Below are 20,759 nucleotides of genomic sequence, written 5' to 3'. Positions count from 1 at the left end.
TCTTATATTCTAGGTTATTCAAAGTAGCCACCTTTTGCTTTGATGACTGCTTTGCACACTCTTGGCATTCTCTTGAAGAGCTTCAAGAGGTAGTCACCGGAAATGGTTTTCACTTCACAGGTGTGCCCTGTCAGGTTTAATAAGTGGGATTTCTTACCTTATAAATGGGGTTGGGTCCATCAGTTGTGTTGTGCAGAAGTCTGGTGGATACACAGCTGATAGTCCTATTGAATAGACTGTTAGAATTTGAATTATGGCAAGAAAAAAGCAGCTAAGTAAAGAAAAATGAGTGGCCATCATTACTTTAAGAAATGAAGGTCAGTCATTTGAAAAATTGGGAAAAATTTGAAAGTGTCCCCAAGTGCAGTTGCAAAAACCATCAAGAGCTACAAAGAAACTTGTTTACATGAGGACCGCCCAAGGAAAGGAAGTCACCTCTGCTTCTGAGGATAAGTTTATTTTAGTCATCAGCCTCAGAAATCGCAGGTTAACAGCAGCTCAGATTAGAGACCAGGTCAATGCCACACAGAGTTCTACTAGCAGACACATCTCTTCAACAACTGTTAAGAGGAGACTTTGTGCAGCAGGCCTTCATGGTAAAATAGCTGCTAGGAAACCACTGCTAAGGACAGGCAACAAGCAGAAGAGACTTGTTTGGGCTAAAGAACACAAGAAATGGACATTAGACCAGTGGAAATCTGTGCTTTGGTCTGATGAGTCCAAATTTGAGATCTTTGGTTCCAACCACCGTGTCTTTGTGCGAAGCAGAAAAGGTGAACGGATGGACTCTACATGCCTGGTTCCCACCATGAAGCATGGAGGAGGAGGTGTGATGGTATGGGAGTGCTTTGCTGGTAACACTGTTGGGGATTTATTCAAAATTGAAGGCATACTGAACCAGCATGGCTACCACAACATCTTGCAGCGGCATTAGGTGCCATCCGGTTTGCATTTAGTTGGACCATCATTTAATTTTCAACAGGACAATGACCCCAAACACACCTCCAGACTGCGTAAGGGCTATTTGACCAAGTAGGAGAGTGATGGGGTGCTATGCCAGATGACCTGGCCTCCACAGTCACCAGACCTGAACCCAATCGAGATGGTTTGGGGTGAGCTGGACCGCAGAATGAAGGCAAAAGGGCTAACAAGTGCTAAGCATCTCTGGGAACTTCTTCAAGATTGCTGGAAGACCATTTCCGGTGACTACCTCTTGAAGCTGATCAAGAGAATGCCAAGGAGTGTGCAAAGCAAAAGATGGCTACTTTGAAGAACCTAGAATATAAGACATATTTTCAGTTGTTTCACACTTTTTTGTTAAGTATATAATTCCACATGTGTTAATTCATAGTTTTGATGCCTTCAGTGTGAATGTACAATTTTCATAGTTATGAAAATACAGAAAAATCTTTAAATGAGAAGGTGTTTCCAAACTTTTGGTCTGTACTGTATATATGTGTCCTCAATCTGCTCTGCAAGACAAAAAAAACTTCTTTTATACTCACCTACGGCACGGTCTGGTCAGATGGGCGTCTCTGGTCTTGATTCGGTGCCTCCTCTCTTCTTGTGATTGCCGTCCTCCTTCCCTGCTTCATGTGGATAACTCATCCTATGTCATCCACACAGTGTCCTCCATTGCGCTTCTGCGCAGGCGCACTTATCTCTGCCCTGCTGCCCATTTTAACCAATCCAATATAAAACATAACTTTTAATTGTTAAATTAAAAATATAAGTAACTAGTGAAAATCATATGTTTAGGTGAACATAGTATTATACTCTGCTACTTATTGGTCCTATCTCTGTTTAGATGTATCCCAAGTGGTCAGATTGCTACGTCAGTTGGGTGATGTAATAGTAATATACATATGGACATATCTGTAACTACATAGCTGTACGGCTTCAATAGCCCCAAATTGTATAACTAGCATAAAGCAAAAGGTCTGTCATCCGTTATCTGCCCAACAGGGATTGCATCCTATTTTGTAATGTCTAATGACCAGAGCAACAAGGCACTATTAAAATATAGAAAGAGCCTCCTCCAACATGTTTCACCCTAAAGGCTTCATCAGGGTAATGCATATTTTTTTTTAAATTTATCAAATAAAAATTTCTTGTTATTTAGGAATGGGTTTTTTTGGGGGGGGCTTTGGCTATTTGATTTAAAATATTACTTAATCCCCACCGATACCATTGAGCAATTTTGGTGTGATCATTATTTTTGTGTTGAAAAAGCTAGGTCAATATATTAATCCTAAATCTCTAGTAAAAGGTTCTAAAGTCGACATATGATTTGTGGCATTTTGGAGGTATTTTCGGGATCAGCATTATCTTTTTTTTATTTTTATTTTTTAAAATACAATAATCTCTAGGTATGGCATTGTACCCAAAAAAAAGTTCAGAAAAAAAACATGTTTTAATACAGGAAACACCACTGAGTGTGTGGGTAAAAAAAAAAAATACCATGAGAAATGCTTGCAATTTCTGGTATTTAAGAATGCTGAAAAATGTGTGAAAGAAGTCATATGCAGATCATCAAACCATATAGTCTGTTTGACAGGGGGTCCTGAGAACTGAGACCCCCACTGATAAGCTACAAAAAGTGGTAGCACAAGGTATGTGGCCAAGCTCTTATCACCAATAGCTGATCATTCATCTGTAGACAATAAGCCGTTGCCATTTTGGAGCAGAGGATGGATCACTTTGCAGACAGATTTGTTGTTCGGGGCACAATAATAAAAGCCATATTGGTTGTTGCTTTCTTCTCTTGGTAGCAAATAGAGCTAAACAACCAAGCCAAGTAATACAGGATGACTTGATAACTATTTACTGGTGATTTTCATTTCCAATTTTGGGACAAACTGTTCTTTCATATTACTTTTTCTGATACTTAGGCATTGTTCACAAGTCCATTTTCATTACTGTTTTTATGATCAATTTGGAGAGCACAAAAATGGAAATAAAATGTTCAGCAACAGGATCTATTCATTTTTATTTGTTCTAAAAGGACGCCCATCTGCTATCCATTTTTTTGTACCGAAGGAGAAAAAAAGTAATTTGCACAAAAAAACGTATAGCAGACAAATAAGGGATTTCTCATGAAAGTCTATGGGAAACGGATGATAACGGATAATCAGGAGCTGAGCTCCGGACGCTGCTTTTAACCATTTAGATGCCACTGTCATTGTCAGACAACGGAATTTAAATGGTGCAGTTGTCAGCCGGCATGCTCACCTGCTTCCATCAGTCCATCTTGATACGATCATTGGGTACTGATGGGTTAACATGGCAGCCGGGAACTCGCTGAAGGTTCCTGTCACTGCCACTTTGGTCCTCCAGAGGAGACTAGGATTTTTCCTATATACCGTAATACTACAGTATTGCGGTATATATTTCAAGCGATCAAATGATCACAGGTTCAAGTCCCCTGAGAGGACTGAAAAAATAATGAAAAAAAAATTAAGAAAAAAGTCCTTAAAAATATTAAACAAAACAAAAATACGAAAAAAATTCAAATCACATCAGTTTTTGCCAGTTAAAAATAAAGAAAGGAAATAAATAGAAAATAAACATATCTGGTATCGCCGAGTCCATAAAAGTCCATTATATCAAAATATAAAAGAATTAACATATATGGTAAACAACATAAGAGAAAAACGCCAGAATTGCGGGATTTTTTGTTCACCTCAGCTCCGTAAAAAATGCAATCAAAATCAATTAAAATGCGAGATGTACTCCATATTGATATTAAAAAGTCAACTCAACGCACACACAAAAAAAAAAGACCCCCCCTCACCTCGGCTCAATCAACTTAAAAGTAAAAATATTACAGGTCTTAGAAAATGGCGACAATAAGCAAAAAATGTTTGTTTGTTTTTTTCACAAAATTCAGATTTTTTTTCATCACTTAAATATATATATAAAAAAAAAATCAATCCAAGTTTGTTATTGCTGTAATCGCACTGAACTTGACATTTGTACATGTCATTTTTATCGCACAATGAATGCTGTAAAGAAAAAACCATGGTGAAATTGTAGTTTTTTTTCACCATTTCATTCCACTTGGATTTTTTTTGTATTACAAAATGGATGGAGTCAATCAAAACTACAATCTGTGCTGCAAAAAAACAATTTCTCATATGTCTATGTCAAAGAAAGAATAAAAAAAGTCATGGTTCTTGGAAGAAGGCGAGGAAAATATGAAAGAGCAAAAACGAAGTTTAAAAGGGGGATTTGAAAAACATTTTTTTTTTTTTTTTTTGCAAAATGAAAAGATGCACATTTTTCATTTTTCCAATGTAATAAATGTTCATTCTGTCATATGTATAGAACCATAACACAAGCGCCGTAGACTTCTATGGTGCTCAGTATTCCCACAATTTCCAGCAGAGGCATATACTAGGTGAAATGCCCCAGCAGACACCACATTACAGAACTATTCTACCCCAGGATCAGGTTTGTGTTGTTCCTGTATATTGTAATCTATAATAACAGATGAAGTCGTCATTACATAATTTTGTTCCACAGGGATTAATACTGCTATATGGATTTAATTACACATAATGCATTGGATCAAGAGGTTTAATACCACAGGAACATTGTATAACTCATTACCAGCATACCTTTCACAGAAATGTCCCACTGCCATTGAAGCTTGTAATTATTTTTTTTTCTTGTCCAATTTGCTTTTTATTTTGATCGCTCGTCTCTGTAATGGTCTTTTGTGTTCACTATATGATATAAGGATAATGACATCTAGCAGGCAGCCCAAAAGCTAATGCAGTTAGGAGCACATTCCCACGGCTGCAGATGTAGCAGAGATGGAGTTCTTTCACTCTTTGCAAGATTCTGTCGTTTTTACACAAGTCATTATATTTAAAGGGAAGTATTCACATGTTAAAACGCTATTTACCTGCAGAGTTGATCTGCTGGTAAATAACATTACAACGCTGCCCGCCGCCTTATTGAAAGAGTGGCTAATGGGAAAAAATGAAACTATATCCTCCCTGAAGTGCCGGCTTTCAGTCATAGGGGCATTGCATGCAGTGGAAACAGTCAGTGCTCAATATATTGTGAGCAGTGACTGTAAGGACGCCCCAGGAATTTGCTGGATCTGCCCATGCACACTGCACAGCGAACTGTCATTCAAAATGTCAGGGCACGGCTTACAGCTGCGCTCACAGTATAGTGAGTGTTGACTGTAGGCACTCAGTGTTGCCCATGACTGAAAGCCAGCGGCTCATAGCAGAGGCGTATCTAGGGGGACAGTCTGGGCATATGCCTGATGCGGCAGTCTGAGGTGTCTCCCCGGTGGCTGCTTTTTGCCCCCCTTAACTGGGAGTCGGCAGCTCTGAGCCTTCTCTGTCAAGCTGACAGCCGGCTCAGAGAAGGTGCAGCACGCCGGCTCCCAGTGATCAATTGTACTCGTGTCTTTTAGATGTCAGCATCATGTCCAGGTCATGTGAATACGCTGCTGACGTCACTTGCTGGCACTGCAGAAGCGCACATTGGTGGCATGCCCCAATGTAGATGAAGACACTTAAGATTTAGTGTAACAACGAGGGTGGCGGTGTGAAGACACAGCTTGGGGAGCAAGGAAGGGACAGGTGCAAACACCATATGGGGAGCAGGAGAAAACTGACACAGTATGAGAAGCAAGGTGGGAGATGGGGGGCATGGTATAAGGAAACAGTATGGGGGGGATGGGTGCAGACACAGTATAGTGAGAGGGGGGATGGGTGCAGACACAGAATGGGGAGGATGGGTGCGGAAGCAGTATGGATAGTGAAGGGGGAATGTATGAGGACACAGTATGGGGAGTGAAGGGGAAATGTATGCGGACCCAGTTGGGGAGCGAGAGGGGATGGGTGTGAGCACAGTATGGGGAGCTAGAGAGGGGATTGGTGCAGACACAGTATGGTGAGAGTGGGATGGGTGCAGACACAGTATAGTGAGTGGGAGGGATGGGTGCGGACAAAGTATGGGGGGTGAGGGGTTGGGTGCAGACACAGTATGGTGAGTGGGGGATGGATGCAGACACAATATGGTGAGTGGAGGGGATGTGTGCAGACACAGTATGGTGAGAGGGGGATGGGTGCAGACACAGTATGGTGATTGGGGGGATGGGTGCGAACACAGTACGGTGAGTGGGGATTGGGTGCAGACACAATGTGGTGAGTGGAGGGGATGTGTGCAGACACAGTATGAATGTGCAAATTGTGGAGATCTTGTAAAGGCTTGGGAGGGTTAAAACTTCGAGCGAGATTAAACTGTTCCAGAGAGGATTTTATGGAGGAATGCTCTACTCTGTATAGACGATTTAGGGAAAGAGAATATCCTTGTAAACCTCTAAAAAGGGCAAATCATCTGGCATTATATACGAAAAAAGATCAAAAGAAAAAAAATATTATTTAAAAAACGAAGATATACCTATTTTTAGATGCATTAGTACCTTCGATCATGGAGCGTCTGTAGTTAAGAAGATATTATCAAAACATTGGCACCTTTTACAAAAGGACAATGATTTGAAAGACAGAATTTCACAATATCCCAATTTTATATATAGAAGATTCCCTAATTTGAGAAACATATTAGTTCCAAGTCATTTCTTACAAGATAACAAATCAAATATGACCTGGTTACAAAATCAGACTGTTGGATCGTATAGATGTGGTCATTTTATCTTGGCTACCAAACATTTTCAAAATCCCAAAAAATTCTAAAACTTTGTTATTAGAGATTTCATAAATTGCACCACATCTGGTGTGATTTATGTAGCTAAATGCTCCTGTCCTTTTTTGTATGTGGGCAAAACTGGTCAACAACTTAGGAGACGCATGTTGCAACACATTGGCTCTATTAGGAACAATTACGACACTCCTATGTCAAGCCATATGAGATTCCATTACAATTTGGACCCTCTGGCCATACAGTTTTGGGGTATACAGAAATGTACCCTCAAACAAAGAAAAGGTAACCTGTACCAACTTCTATTGAGAGAAGAGGCTAAATGGACATATAGATTGGGTACCCTGAATCCAGATGGTTTGAACGAGTGATTCTCATATGTTGCTTTTCTCTAAAGTTTTTTCCATTGAGCATTTTCTCTAAGCTCTTGACTGGGCCACTTGATGTGGTATACAATTGGAAATTGTCTTCTTAGTGTAAATAAATTTCAACATATACTAATTAGAGAGCATTTGTCCATTATTAGGGAGTCTTTCTACAGTATATACCCATATGGTACTTTTGTTAATAATTGTAGTTCACGTTTTTGTTTTTAACTTGTTTTTAATTTTCTTCTGGCACAAATTGTATATCCTCATGTGCTATGGTGCAACATATATGGATAAAATGATGTGATGAAGTGATATAGGTAATTTTACCTTATCTGAACAATTAGTTGGATTATATAAATCTTAATGTAAAGAGAACATTATGTGATTTATATGAATAATTTATGTTAATATTTATTATCATTATTAAAGCAGTTGAGATAGCTTTGGCGCTTTCTACTGTTTAAACATTTTGCTAATATTATATGGTGCTAATATTGATCAATTTTGATATGCTAAATAGTTTTACTATCCAAGGCGACGCGTTCTATGCTCTCCTATCAGCAAGTGCCATGTCACTATTATAACTAGCCAATCATTGTGGTTGAGACATCTATGAAGGGACGTGTCCTATCCAATCATGTCACGTCACGTCATGATGACATCACTGATGATGAGGGACTAGCTGATTGGTGTGTTAAGGTCAACACTGCTTTTAATTGGTAGCTGGTAACACTAAAGCTGACACTCCAAAGGAAACTTGAACCTATGATAGCGCTTCATTATGCATAAGTTGTTTTGATTGCTGGTAAGTGCTATTATCACTTGTGGTTGGCTGAGTTTTACATAAATCACTTCCTGCAATAAGATACATGTAATCGCATTGGCTCTAGTATGTAGCACAAAGGCTATATATACACTACTGTTCAAAAGTTTGGGGTCACCCAGACAATTTTGTGTTTTCCATGAAAACTCATATTTTTATTTATCAAATGAGTTGCAGAATGAATAGAAAATATAGTCCAGACACTGACAAGGTTAGAAATAATGATTTTTGATAAAAAGAATAATTTTCTCCTTCAAACTTTGCTTTCGTCACAGAATGCTCCCTTTGCAGCAATTCCAGCATTGCAGACCTTTGGCATTCTAGCTGTTAATTTGCTGAGGTAATCGTGATAAATTTCCGTCCATGCTTCCTGAAGCCCCTCCCACAAGTTGGGTTGGCTTGATGGGCACTTTTTGCGTACCATACGGTCAAGCTGCTCCCACAACAGCTCAATGGGGTTGAGATCTGTTGACTGCGCTGGCCACTCCATTACAGATAGAATACCAGCTGCTACCTGCTTCTTCCCTAAATAGTTCATGCATCATTTGGAGGTGTGTTTTGGGTCATTGTCCTGTTGTAGGATGAAATTGGCTCCAATCAAGCGCTGTCCACAGGGTATAGCATGGCGTTGCAAACTGGAGTGATAGCTTTCCTTATTCAAAATCCAATTTACCTTGTACAAATCTCCCACTTTACCAGCACCAAAGCAACCGCAGACCATCACATTACCTCCACCATGCTTGACAGATGGTGTCAGGCACTCTTCCAGCACTCTTCACAAATGTTCTTCTGTATGATCCAAACACATCAAACTTTGATTCGTCTGTCCATAAAACTTTTTTCCAATCTTCCTCTGTCCAATGTCTGTGTTCTTTTGCCCATATTAATCTTTCTTTCATTAGCCAGTCTCAGATATGGCTTTTTATTTGCCACTTTGCCCTGAAGGCCAGCATCCCGGAGTCGCCTCTTCATTGTAGACGTTGACACTGGCGTTTTGCGTTTACAATTTAATGAAGCTGCCAGTTGAGGAGCTGTGAGGCGTTGATTTCTCAAACTAGAGACTCTAATGTACTTGTCTTGTTGCTCAGTTGTGCAGCGGGGTCTCTTTCTACTCTGGTTAGAGCCTGTTTGTGCTCTCCTCTGAAGGGAGTAGTACACACCATTGTAGGAAATCTTCAGTTTCTTGGCAACTTCTCGCATGGAATAGCCTTCATTTCTAAGATCAAGAATAGACTGTCGAGTATCACATGAAAGTTCTCTTTTTCTGGCCATTTTGAGAGTTTCATAGAACAAACAAACGTAATGCTCCAGATTCTCAACTAGCTCAAAGGAAGGTCAATTTTATAGCTTCTCAAATCAGGTAAAAATCATTTTCAGCTAGGCTAACATACTTGTGCAAGGGTTTTCTAGGGTTTTCTAAACATCCATTAGCCTTCTTACACAGTTACCAAACACAATGTACCATTAAAACACTGGAGTGGTGGTTGTTGGAAATGGGTCTCTATACACCTATGTAGATATTGCAATAAAAACAAGACGTTTGCAGCTAGAATAGTCATTTACCACATTAACAATGTATAGAGTGTATTTCTGATTCATTTAATGTTAGCTTCATTGAAAAAAAAATGTGCTTTTCTTTCAAAAATAATGAAATTTCTAAATGACCCCAAACTTTTGAACGGTAGTGTATATATGAGTCTTTTTTGGCTGGCCTCCATTCTAGGTATAGTCCCATTCCCTGATGACGCCGCATCTGTGGTGAAACATGTAGGGGGAATATATGCTCCAGTAAAAACTGTCCTATCTGCCTTATAGTGTTGACACCCCGGGGTGTCATTAACTGATATTTTGACAATCGCCTCCACAGTATATTAGAATGGTTCAGGCAATATAGGGACAGAATGTTTCATGTTTAATAATACCCCACTATTTTAATTCATAATAAAAGTTAAGTTTTAGGACTTGTTAGTGAGGGTTCTTGTTGGGTTATTCCAAATTGTAAATAACAGACACAGTATGGCAAGTCGGGAGATGAGTGCAAACACAGTATAGTGAGTGGGGGGATGGGTGTGGATACAGTATGAGGAGCAAAGGGGGAGTGTATGCGGACACAAAATGGGGAGAATAGGTGCAGACACAATATGGGGGCGAGGGAGGTGATGGGTGCACGCAGGCCTGGACTGCTAATCTGCTTTATCAGGCAGATGCCCGGCGGGCTGGTCTGTCAGGTCATAAAATGGGCTGCCTGGCTACTGTTGTCAGTGTACCACTGTGTATCAGTGAGTCATGCGTTCTGTGTGGAGTCTGAGGTTATCTGCTTGTCTACTTATCTTAATGAAGGGTAAATAAACAAATGACTGGACAACTCAGAGTTCTAAGAGTTTAGTATGGACAATCCAGACACAGATTTGACTTTGAAAAGTTGGTCTTATATATTGTGCACTAATTAATAGCTTCTAATGCCTCTAACTGCAGAGTTTGCTCTGAAGAGCTTGTCATTGTCCGAACAGTCATTCACACAGGTACCATTCCTCCAGTATTCACTGGGAAAATACTAATGTGGTTACAAAATGACATTGTTCATGAAGCAGAGGTGGGCTATATTAAGGTGGCAAGGGTTCCAGAAGTGACAAGGTGCCGGGCTGAGACGGTGCAAATCTAAGTATCTCTATATACACACACTGCACAGTACCACTCCTCCTGTCCTGTATATATAAACTGCACAGAACCAATTCTCCTGTCCTGTATATATACACTGCACAGAACCACTTCTCCTGTATACAGTGCTGGCCAAAAGTATTGGCACCCCTGCAATTCTGTCAGATAATACTCAGTTTCTTCCTGAAAATGATTGCAATCACAAATTCTTTGGTATTATTATCTTCATTTCATTTGCTTGCAAGGAAAAAACACAAAAGAGAATGAAGCAAAAATCAAATCATTGATCATTTCACACAAAACTCCAAAAAAGGGCCGGACAAAAGTATAGGCACCCTCAGCCTAATACTTGGTTGCACAACCTTTAGCCAAAATAACTGCGAACAACCGCTTCCGGTAACCATCAATGAGTTTCTTACAATGCTCTACTGGAATTGTAGACCATTCTTTAGCAAACTGCTCCAGGTCCCTTATATTTGAAGGGTGCCTTCTCCAAACTGCCATTTTGAGATCTCTCCACAGGTGTTCTATGGGATTCAGGTCTGGACTCATTGCTGGCCACCTTAGAAGTCTCCAGTGCTTTCTCTCAAACCATTTTATAGTGCTTTTAGAAGTGTGTTTTGGGTCACTGTCCTGCTGGAAGACCCATGACCTCTGAGGGAGACCCAACTTTCTCACAATGGGCCCTACATTATGCTGCAAATTTTGTTGGTAGTCTTCAGACTTGATAATGCCATGCACACGGTCAAGCAGTCCAGTGCCAGAGGCAGCAAAGCAACCCCAAAAACATCAGGGAACTTCCACCATGTTTGACTGTAGGGACCGTGTTATTTTCTTTGAATGCCTCTTTTTTTCCTGTACACTCTATGTTGATGCTTTTTCCCAAAAAGCTCTACTTTTGTCTCATCTGACCAGAGAACATTCTTCCAAAACATTTTAGGCTTTCTCAGGTAAGTTTTGGCAAACTCCAGCCTGGCTTTTTTATGTCTCGGGGTAAGAAGTGGGGTCTTCCTGGGTATCCTACTATACAGTCCCTTTTCATTCAGACGCCGACGGATAGTACGGGTTGACACTGTTGTACCCTCGGACTGCAGGGCAGCTTGAACTTGTTTGGATGTTATTCGAGGTTCTTTATCCACCATCCGCACAATCTTGCGTTGAAATCTCTCGTCAATTTTTCTTTTCCGTCCACATCTAGGGAGGTTAGCCACAGTGCCATGGGCTTTAAACTTCTTGATGACACTGCGCACAGAAGACACAGGAATATTCAGGTCCTTGGAGATGGACTTGTAGCCTTGAGATTACTCATGCTTCCTCACAATTTGGTTTCTCAAGTCCACAGACAGTTCTTTGGTCTTCTTTCTTTTCTCCATGCTCAATGTGGTACACACAAGGACACAAGACAGAGGTTGAGTCAATTTTAATCCATGTTAACTGTCTGCAAGTGTGATTTAGTTATTGCCAACACCTGTTAGGTGCCACAGGTAAGTTACAGGTGCTGTTAATTACACGAATTAGAGAAGCATCACATGATTTTTCAAAGGGTGCCAATACTTTTGTCCACCCCCTTTTTTTTAGGTTTGGAGAGGAATTATATCCAATTTGGCTTTAGGACAATTCTTTTTGTGTTTTTTTCATTGAAGACAAATTAAATGAAGATAATAATACCAAAGCATTTGTGATTGCAATCATTTTCAGGAAGAAACTGAGTATTATCTGACAGAATTGCAGGGGTGCCAATACTTTTGGCCAGCACTGTATATACACTGCATAGAACCACTTCTCCTGTATATATACACTGCACGGAACCACTTCTCCTGTCTATATACACTGCACAGTACCACTTCTCATGTCCTGTATATATACACTGCACAGTACCACTCCTCTTGTCCTGTATATATACACTGCACAGTACCACTCCTCCTGTCCTGTATATATACACTGCACAGTACCACTCCTCCTGTCCTGTATATATACACTGCATAGAACCACTTCTCCTGTATATATACACTACACAGAACCACTTCTCCTGTCCTGTATATATACACTGCACAATACCACTTCTCCAGTCCTGTCCAGTCTGGAGAGGCGTCAATATTGGTTTAGTATTTTCAATATTACTGTGGCCAAATAAACATAAATATTGGAAAACCTGTTTAAATTAATTATCCCAAGTAATGCCCTCTCCTCTGGACAGGAGATAACTGTCCAATCGCTGGAGAGCCGACTGTTGGGACCCCCATGATCCCGTGAATCGGAGCTCTGTAGAGCACCATGTAAATGGAGCTGTGGCCGATCATACGCACTGTGGCGCCATTCACATGCGGCTTTTCAAATAATTCCTTTTAGGAGTGTGATGGGCATGACAAAGTGAAGCAAAATTCATTGATCGGGGTAATGAGTGCTAGGGTATGTGCACACGATCAGTAATTGCTGCAGATTGCAAGCAGCTGCCAGATGTTACAGCATAGTGGATGGGATTTGTAGAAATCCCATGTTTACTATGCCTATCCGTGCACCTGCGGATCACTTGCAGACACGGATATGTGGCGCGTCTTTCCAGATGCTAGTCTCCGTAAGAGACATTATATCAGTGCAATGTATAGAATACGGTGAATTCGCATGGTTCAATGAACACATAAGGATTCACCTGTGTGCAGTGCTTTGGAAGCAGCATTAGGTATGCTGCATTCAAAGCACTGCCAATACCCCAATACCTATCGTGTGCACATACCCTTATAGTATGTGGGCTGGTGGGGTTTGTGAGGTTGGGCTGCTTTTTTGACCCAGTCCGGCCCTGGGTCAAAAAAGTATGGCCCAGTATGGCGAGTGGGGGGATGGGTGCAGACACAGTACGGTAAGTGCGGGGATGGATGCAGACACAGTATGGTGAGAGGGGGAATGGATTCAGACATGTATGAGGAGCGAGGGGAAGAATGTATGTGGATACAGTATGAGGAGCGAAGGTGGAATGTATGCGGACACAGAATGGGGAGAATGGGTGCAGACACAGTATGGGGGCGAGTGAGGGGATGGGTGCAGACACAGTATTGAGAATGGGGAAATGGGTGCAGACAGTATGGTGAGCGTGAGATGGGTGCAGACAGCATGGTGAGCGGGAGATGGGTGCAGACAGTATGGTGAGTGGGGGGACAGGTGCAGACACAGCATGGTGAGTGGGGGGACAGGTGCAGACACAGCATGGTGAGTGGGGGGACAGGTGCAGACACAGCATGGTGAGTGGGGGGACAGGTGCAGACACAGCATGGTGAGTGGGGGGACAGGTGCAGACACAGCATGGTGAGTGGGGGGACAGGTGCAGACAGCATGGTGAGTGGGGGGACAGGTGCAGACAGCATGGTGAGTGGGGGGACAGGTGCAGACACAGCATGGTGAGTGGGGGGACAGGTGCAGACACAGCATGGTGAGTGGGGGGACGGGTGCAGACACAGTATGGGGAGTGGGGGCTCAGTATGAGTAGCAAGATGGGGAATGTATGTGGACACAGCATGAGGAACTAGGGGAAAATGTACTGTATGTGGACACAGTATGGGGAGCGAGGCTGATGGGATGGGTGCAGACAGTATGGGAAACGAGATGGGGAATGTATGGGAACAGTATGAGGAGCGAGGGGAAGAATGCATGTGGAAACAGTATGGGGAGCGAGGGTGATGGAATACATGAGGACACAGTATGGTGAGTGGAGGATGGATGCAGACAGTATGGTGAGTGGAGGATGGATGCAGATAGTATAAGTAGCGAGAGGGGGAATGTATGTGGACACAGTATGGGGAGCGTGGGTGATGGGATGGGTGCAGACACAGTAAGGAAAGTGGGGAGATGGGTGCAGACACAGTGGGGAGATGGGTGCAGACACAGTGGGGAGATGGGTGCAGACACAGTATTGTGAGTGGGGAGATGGGTGCGGATTCAATATGAGTAGCGAGAGGGAGAATGCATGGGAACACAGTATGAGGAGCTAGGGGAAGAATGCATGTGGACACAGTATGGGTGTATGGGGAGCGAGGGTAATGGGATGAGTGCGGACACAGTATGGAGAGTGGGGGATGGATGCAAACACAGTATGGTGAGTAGGAGGATGGGTGTGGACTCAGTAGGAGTAGTAAGAGGGAATGTATGCGGACACAGTATGAGGAATGAGGGGAAGAATGTATGTGGACATAGTATGGGGAGCGAGGGTGATGGGTGCGGACACAGTATGGTGAGAGGATGGGTGAGGACACAGTATGAGGAGCGAAGCTGGAATCTATGTGGACACAGAATGGGGAGAATGGGTGCAGGCACAGTATGAGGGCGAGGGAGGGGATGGGTGCAGACACAGTATGGTGAGCGGGGGGATGGGTGCAGACACAGTATGGTGAGTGTGAGATGGGTGCAGACAGCATGGTGAGCGGGGGATGGGTGCAGACACAGTATGGTGAGTGGGGGGACAGGTGCGGACACAGCATGGTGAGTGTGGGGATGGGTGCAGACACAGCATGGGGAGTGGGGACTCAGTATGAGTAGCAAGATGGGGAATGTATGTGGACACAGTATGAGGAACTAGGGGAAAATGTACTGTATGTGGACACAGTATGGGGAGCGAGGCTAATGGGATGGGTGCAGACACAGTATGGGAAACGAGATGGGGAATGTATGGGAACACAGTATGAGGAGCGAGGGGAAGAATGTATGTGGACACAGTATGGGGTATGGGGGCGAGGGTGGGAATTGTGAGGACAAAGTATGGTGAGTGGGGGGATGGATGCGGATACAGTTTGAGGAGCGAAGGTGGAATGTATGCGGACACAGAATGGGTGCAGATAGAGTATGAGTTGGGGGATGGGGATGGACACAGTGTGAGTAGCGAGGGGGGATTATATGCAGACAAAGTATAATGAGCAAGGGGAAGAATGTATGGGGAGCGAGGGTGATGGGATGGGTGCAGACAAAGTATGGTGAATGAGGGGATGGGTGCAGACACTGTATGGTGGGTGAGGGGATGGATGCAGGCGCAGTATGATTTGTGGGAGAAGATTTGAGTACACAGTATGTTGAGTATGGAGATGGATTCAGACACAGTATGGGGACTTGGGGGATGAGTGCAAACACAGTATGGTGAGTGGGGGGATGGCTGCAGATAGTATGAGTAGCGAGAGGGGGAATGTATGGAGACACAGTATGGGGAGCAAGGGTGATGGGATGGATGCGGACACAGTATGGTGAGTGGGGGGATGGGTGCAGACACGGTATGGAGAGTGGGGGGATTGGTGCGGACACAGTATGAGTAGTGAGGGGGAATGTATGCGGACACAGTATGAGGAGTTAGGGAAAAAATCATGCAGACACAGTATGGGGAGCGAGGGTGATGGGATGGTGCGGACACAGTATGGCGAGTCGGAGGGGTGTGTGAGGATGCAGTATGGAGAACGAGGGGGTAAATATATGAGGAGACAGTATGGTTAGATGCGGGGATGTGAGAGGAGACAGCATGAGGAAGGAGGGGGGAAATGTGAGGCGACAGTGTGGGGGCGAAAAGTGTGAGTAGGCACAGAAGGGTTGTGGGGGGTAGCATGGGGGGACTGTATAAGTGTACAGCCAAGAGGGAGAGTGTGATGAGGGGGCACAGTATAGAGACTGGGCCATATAGGGGGGGACATAGTGTAGGGATGTGCTGCAGAAGACTGGAGAAGATGAAAGTCTGCAGAGACAAGCTGTGGCTGTGAAAAGTCATCATAGCGTCTGGACAAGATGAAGAAAAGAAAGAGAATGACTCCAGAGACAATGTCATCTATAAGGTACCCTGATGTAAATGTTTTTATTTATGTTAGGAGCATTAAAGGGGCTGTCCAAGTTTTTGATGAGTCTGCAGTCATCTATTTGACTGCAGACTTCCGAATTCTCACAGTGCGCACTGCACGCTGTCAGAATTCTCTATTGCCAGCGATTTGCATACAAGCAGTCAAGTGCTGACTAGACATGCGTGTCTTCACTCAATGAAAATAAATTGAGAGAGACTTGGCACGTCTAGTCAGAATATGGTCAGAAGTATACAAGTTGCATACTTGTGCTGAAAGACCATCCACTCTTGTCACTGACAAGGGAGAATCCTAAAATTGTGTGAAGTGAATGTGCTGTGAGAATTCAGAAGTCTGCAATCACATAGAGTGACTGCAGGCTTTCATCTCAAACCTGAACAAGCCCTTTAGTTATAAAATGAAGCGCTGCGGCTTGCCGATCCTAACAGTAATATCCTCACTGTCAGGATTCAGATTCCATCAGTCATATGGCAACTTCACTCATTTGCGATTTTCATACTTACAGTCACGTGACAATGAGCTTTTCTTTCAGCTTCTCAGTTTTTCACAGAACATTAGGAAGAGCAGCTCGTCGGCACGTGACTTTAAGTGTGCAAATGGCATATGTGCTTGGGATTGGGTGGGGGGTGCAAAACTGAATTCTTGCCCTAGGTGCCAGATACACCTCTGGCACATTTCCTCCAGGTAGTTGCGCTTTCAGTGGCGGCATTTTAATGCTATTTACCTTCAGATTAACCCTATATCCTCAGGGAAACAGCATTTGTGCAGATGACAGGTTGCTTTAGAAGTGACCTACCCCATTATACCAATGCCAGCCAGATCTGGCATGGGCGACCATCTATTGTGTCGAGGTTGTCTTTACAGTCCCCCAACAACAAATTAAATGGCAAAGTACCATGCATGTTGAATTTAAAGAAGACCTGTCACCTGTCATAAACATGTATTTATTTTACCTGGTGTAAATGCCGCTGTCCTCCTGAATTCTGCATTTTTTTTTTTGTTCCAGCCCGTCTCCATTCCTGAGATCTTGTATTTCTTTGTATATTGAGAAGAGTTGAGGATCACGCCCAGTTGGCTAACAAGACTAGATTTACATACATGAAAGAGGAGCCATATCTCAGGACAGAAAGGGGCAAGAACAAAAAATAAACAACACCAGATTCAGGACAAAAGTGGCATTTACACCAGGTAAAAAGTACATATTTATGGCAAGTGACTGGTCCTCTAAATATAGCCAACCATTTGCTTTTTAGAGAGATAAGCCGCTACCACAGGTGTCCAGCAGCAGCGTATTCCCCTCTCCCTATTGAGAATGTATCGGGGAGGGCGCCGACAAGCCTCTGCCTTGGCCAAAGTATTTATATGCATCATTGCTCCCGGAGAAGGAAAGAACAACTTTTACTCTACCGAAATAATTATAATACCAGTTCCATCTTTTGCCAGTCTGATAAACAGTTTGCTCACATGATATATGCTCATCCCTAACTTTTGATCAAGATAAAGTCTGTGTTTTGCATATAAATAGTTCACTTACCCATGAAATAGTTAGCAGCGCTGCAGATTGTGCTACCAAATATAAAGTCCTCCAGCAAATTAGGAATAAGAGTGAAGGGTATGCAGAAAAGACAGAGCATGAGGTCGCTGACTGCCAGGGACAATAAGAAGATATTAGTGACCGTTCTCATCCTCTTGTTCCTTATTAGCACCACTATAACCAAGCTGTTGCCCAGAACACCAAGTAGAAAAATCAAAGAATACAGGAAAATCCTCACTGCATGGTGCAAATCTGTAACAGAAAAATGGATTTATGTGGCATAATGGCTTTGTAATTAGATATTAACTGTCTTAATTATCACTTTTTTTTACGCTGGGTTCACATATGGAGGGCAAAGCCTAATTGTTTCCATCTGGCTATCAAGAAAAATTGTTTGCAATGGGATCATTTCCACCTGATCGGCACATCAGTTTTTGAGCTGGACAGGTGTAAGCACTGTCCGGTGGTCTGATCACATTTCTTTTAATGCTGGGATCCAGCCCCATGGGAGTACTCATTTTTGCATCAGTTTTGCCATCAGTTCTGATCCGTTGAGTTGCATCATGCTCAAAAAACAGAGCCTGATTCAATGGACATATGTGAACTCAGCCTTAAGGCAGGTGCAGACGGCCATAGATTCTCTCTTCCAAGAGAATCGGGCCAATTATGCAAATTACACTCTGATCACGGTTTGATCAGTTTAATCAGAGTGTGATCACAGTGTACTCTGATTCTCTCGGATGAGGAGAAGAAAATGCATCCATCCTCTCCATTCTGTCAGTCTATGGAAATCGCACGCACTCAGATGTCATCAGAGTGCAGTCTGATGCCGATATTTTCCACAGACTCATTGACTTGCATGGACGAGTGCAATCCGAATATCTGATCAACCTACGGACATGCAGCGATTTGTCCGAGGAAAATATTGGACATGTACACGGCCCCATAGCATAACATTGGCCTGGGTGCGATCCGATGTTTTGTCGGATCACACTCGGACCATAGTACGCTCGTCTGCACCTGTCCTTACAATTATCCATACAGCGAGATTCAGGTGTAGCAGAGTTGTGTTTGTCATTAAACTGCTTGGTGCTGTATTGTTTGCACAACAGATTCTGATGTGGCAAAGAGCCATGTCTGTTCAGCTCTGCTACATGGCTGTATATCATAGCAAAGTCATGACTGTATTAGATTTACCTACAGTCCATGTAAAACTGCAACTAACACTCGAGATAGCGACTGACAAATGACAAACTCAGCTCTGCAATGCTTGACGAGTTTATCTCAACACTAAAAGACAAAAGCGGAATGGCTTGCACGTCCACGTTTATTGGGAAAAGTTTGTCGTTTTTAGTCCGTTTCCATTGATAATGTTGCACTATCCACTAAGCAGATACAGAATGTTTGATTCCAATGTACCAACATCACTTCTAGATTTTGATATTTTACAAATAATTGCAATAAGTACAAAACACAAACAGTTCATAAGAAATACATGATAAACATTTGGACGTCAACAACCGAGCTCTCTTAGAAAACTGTGACAACACCTAGGCATTATTTTACCCATATCAACAGTTATGACACATACCTTTACCAGGAAGAGTTGTATTGCGGTTATAGTCCCCTAAACAGCCGATGATGGCTCCATTCTCTGTAACCTCACAAAATATCCCATTCTCACTTGTCTCATTGTCCACATGGAGATTATACAGAGTTTCCATGTCTGACACTGTATTCTCTGTGTTCTAGAGAGGCTTTATAGGAGACTACTACATGCCTCCCTGTAATAAGATGCTGGCTGAGGGCTGCTGCAGAAATCCTATGAGATGTGTGCAGCCTCCTATCCAGGCTGGAAGTCCTCACACTGCATGCACTGCACACAGACTGAAGGGGGCTCATTCTGCTTGGTCCACCCTCCTCCCTGGGTATTGGTCAGGACCTCCTCATTTCTACTTAGAGAAAAAGAGAAGACAGCACACCTGACATTTTCTGTTCACTTTACTTTCATGTCTTACCCTTCTATAATAATTCACTAATAGGAGAACCTCCCTGTGAAGTTTGCATTGCAAAATTAAAGGAAAAACTACATAGCAGTGACTATCAAGAAGATACATGTGTGCATATGGTACATACACTGTGTCTCCCCCAAAAATAAGACAGGGTGTTATATTATTTTTTTGCTTCGAAATATGGGTTAGGCCACGGTCACATGTTCAGTATTTGGTCAGTATTTTACATCAGTATTTGGAAGCCAAAACCAGGAACAGTCAGAGGAAAAGTATAATAGAAACACGTCACCAATTCTTCCTTTTAACACCCACTTGGTTTCCAAATGCTAATGTAAAATACTGACCAAATACTGACTGAATACTGAATGTGTGAATGTGGCCTTAGGGCTTATTTTCAGTGGATGTCTTATTTTTTCCATGTACAACAATCCATATTTATTCTTGAACAAAAAAATCAACATGTATGTAAATATAATCATGTCATCACACACACACACTGCACATACACATGTATATACACACACTGCACATACACATGTATATATACACACACTGCACATACACATGTATATACACACACTGCACATACACATGTATATACACACACACTGCACATACACATGTATATATACACACACACTGCACATACACATGTATATATACACACACTGCACATATACATGTATATACACACACTGCACATACACATGTATATACACACACTGCACATACACATGTATATATACACACACACTGCACATACACATGTATATACACACACTGCACATACACATGTATATATACACACACACTGCACATACACATGAATATATACACACACACTGCACATACACATGT

At 42.5% G+C, this 20,759-nt stretch overlaps 1 protein-coding gene across 1 annotated transcript in view; it reads right to left on the bottom strand.

Moving 5' to 3' along the window:
- The window catches only part of CCKAR (cholecystokinin A receptor), a 148,179-nt gene extending 128,388 nt beyond the window's left edge, over positions 1-19,791 (bottom strand). Inside the window, exons 1-2 of the mRNA XM_073646442.1 lie at positions 19,481-19,791; positions 17,890-18,141 (exon numbers count right to left, since the gene is read on the bottom strand). Of these exons, the coding sequence (XP_073502543.1) occupies positions 17,890-18,141; positions 19,481-19,613 (385 nt within the window). The 5' untranslated portion in view covers positions 19,614-19,791. The remainder of the gene's footprint in view (positions 1-17,889; positions 18,142-19,480) is intronic.
- Positions 19,792-20,759: the final 968 nt, after the last annotated feature.

This window comes from Phyllobates terribilis, unplaced genomic scaffold (genome assembly GCF_046119375.1).
Source record: "Phyllobates terribilis strain yellow unplaced genomic scaffold, ASM4611937v1 Scaffold_1__5_contigs__length_1240528914, whole genome shotgun sequence".
Taxonomy (NCBI): domain Eukaryota; kingdom Metazoa; phylum Chordata; class Amphibia; order Anura; family Dendrobatidae; genus Phyllobates; species Phyllobates terribilis.
The sequence above is the reverse complement of the archived record's forward strand: the minus strand, read 5'-3'. Positions and strand labels throughout refer to the sequence as shown.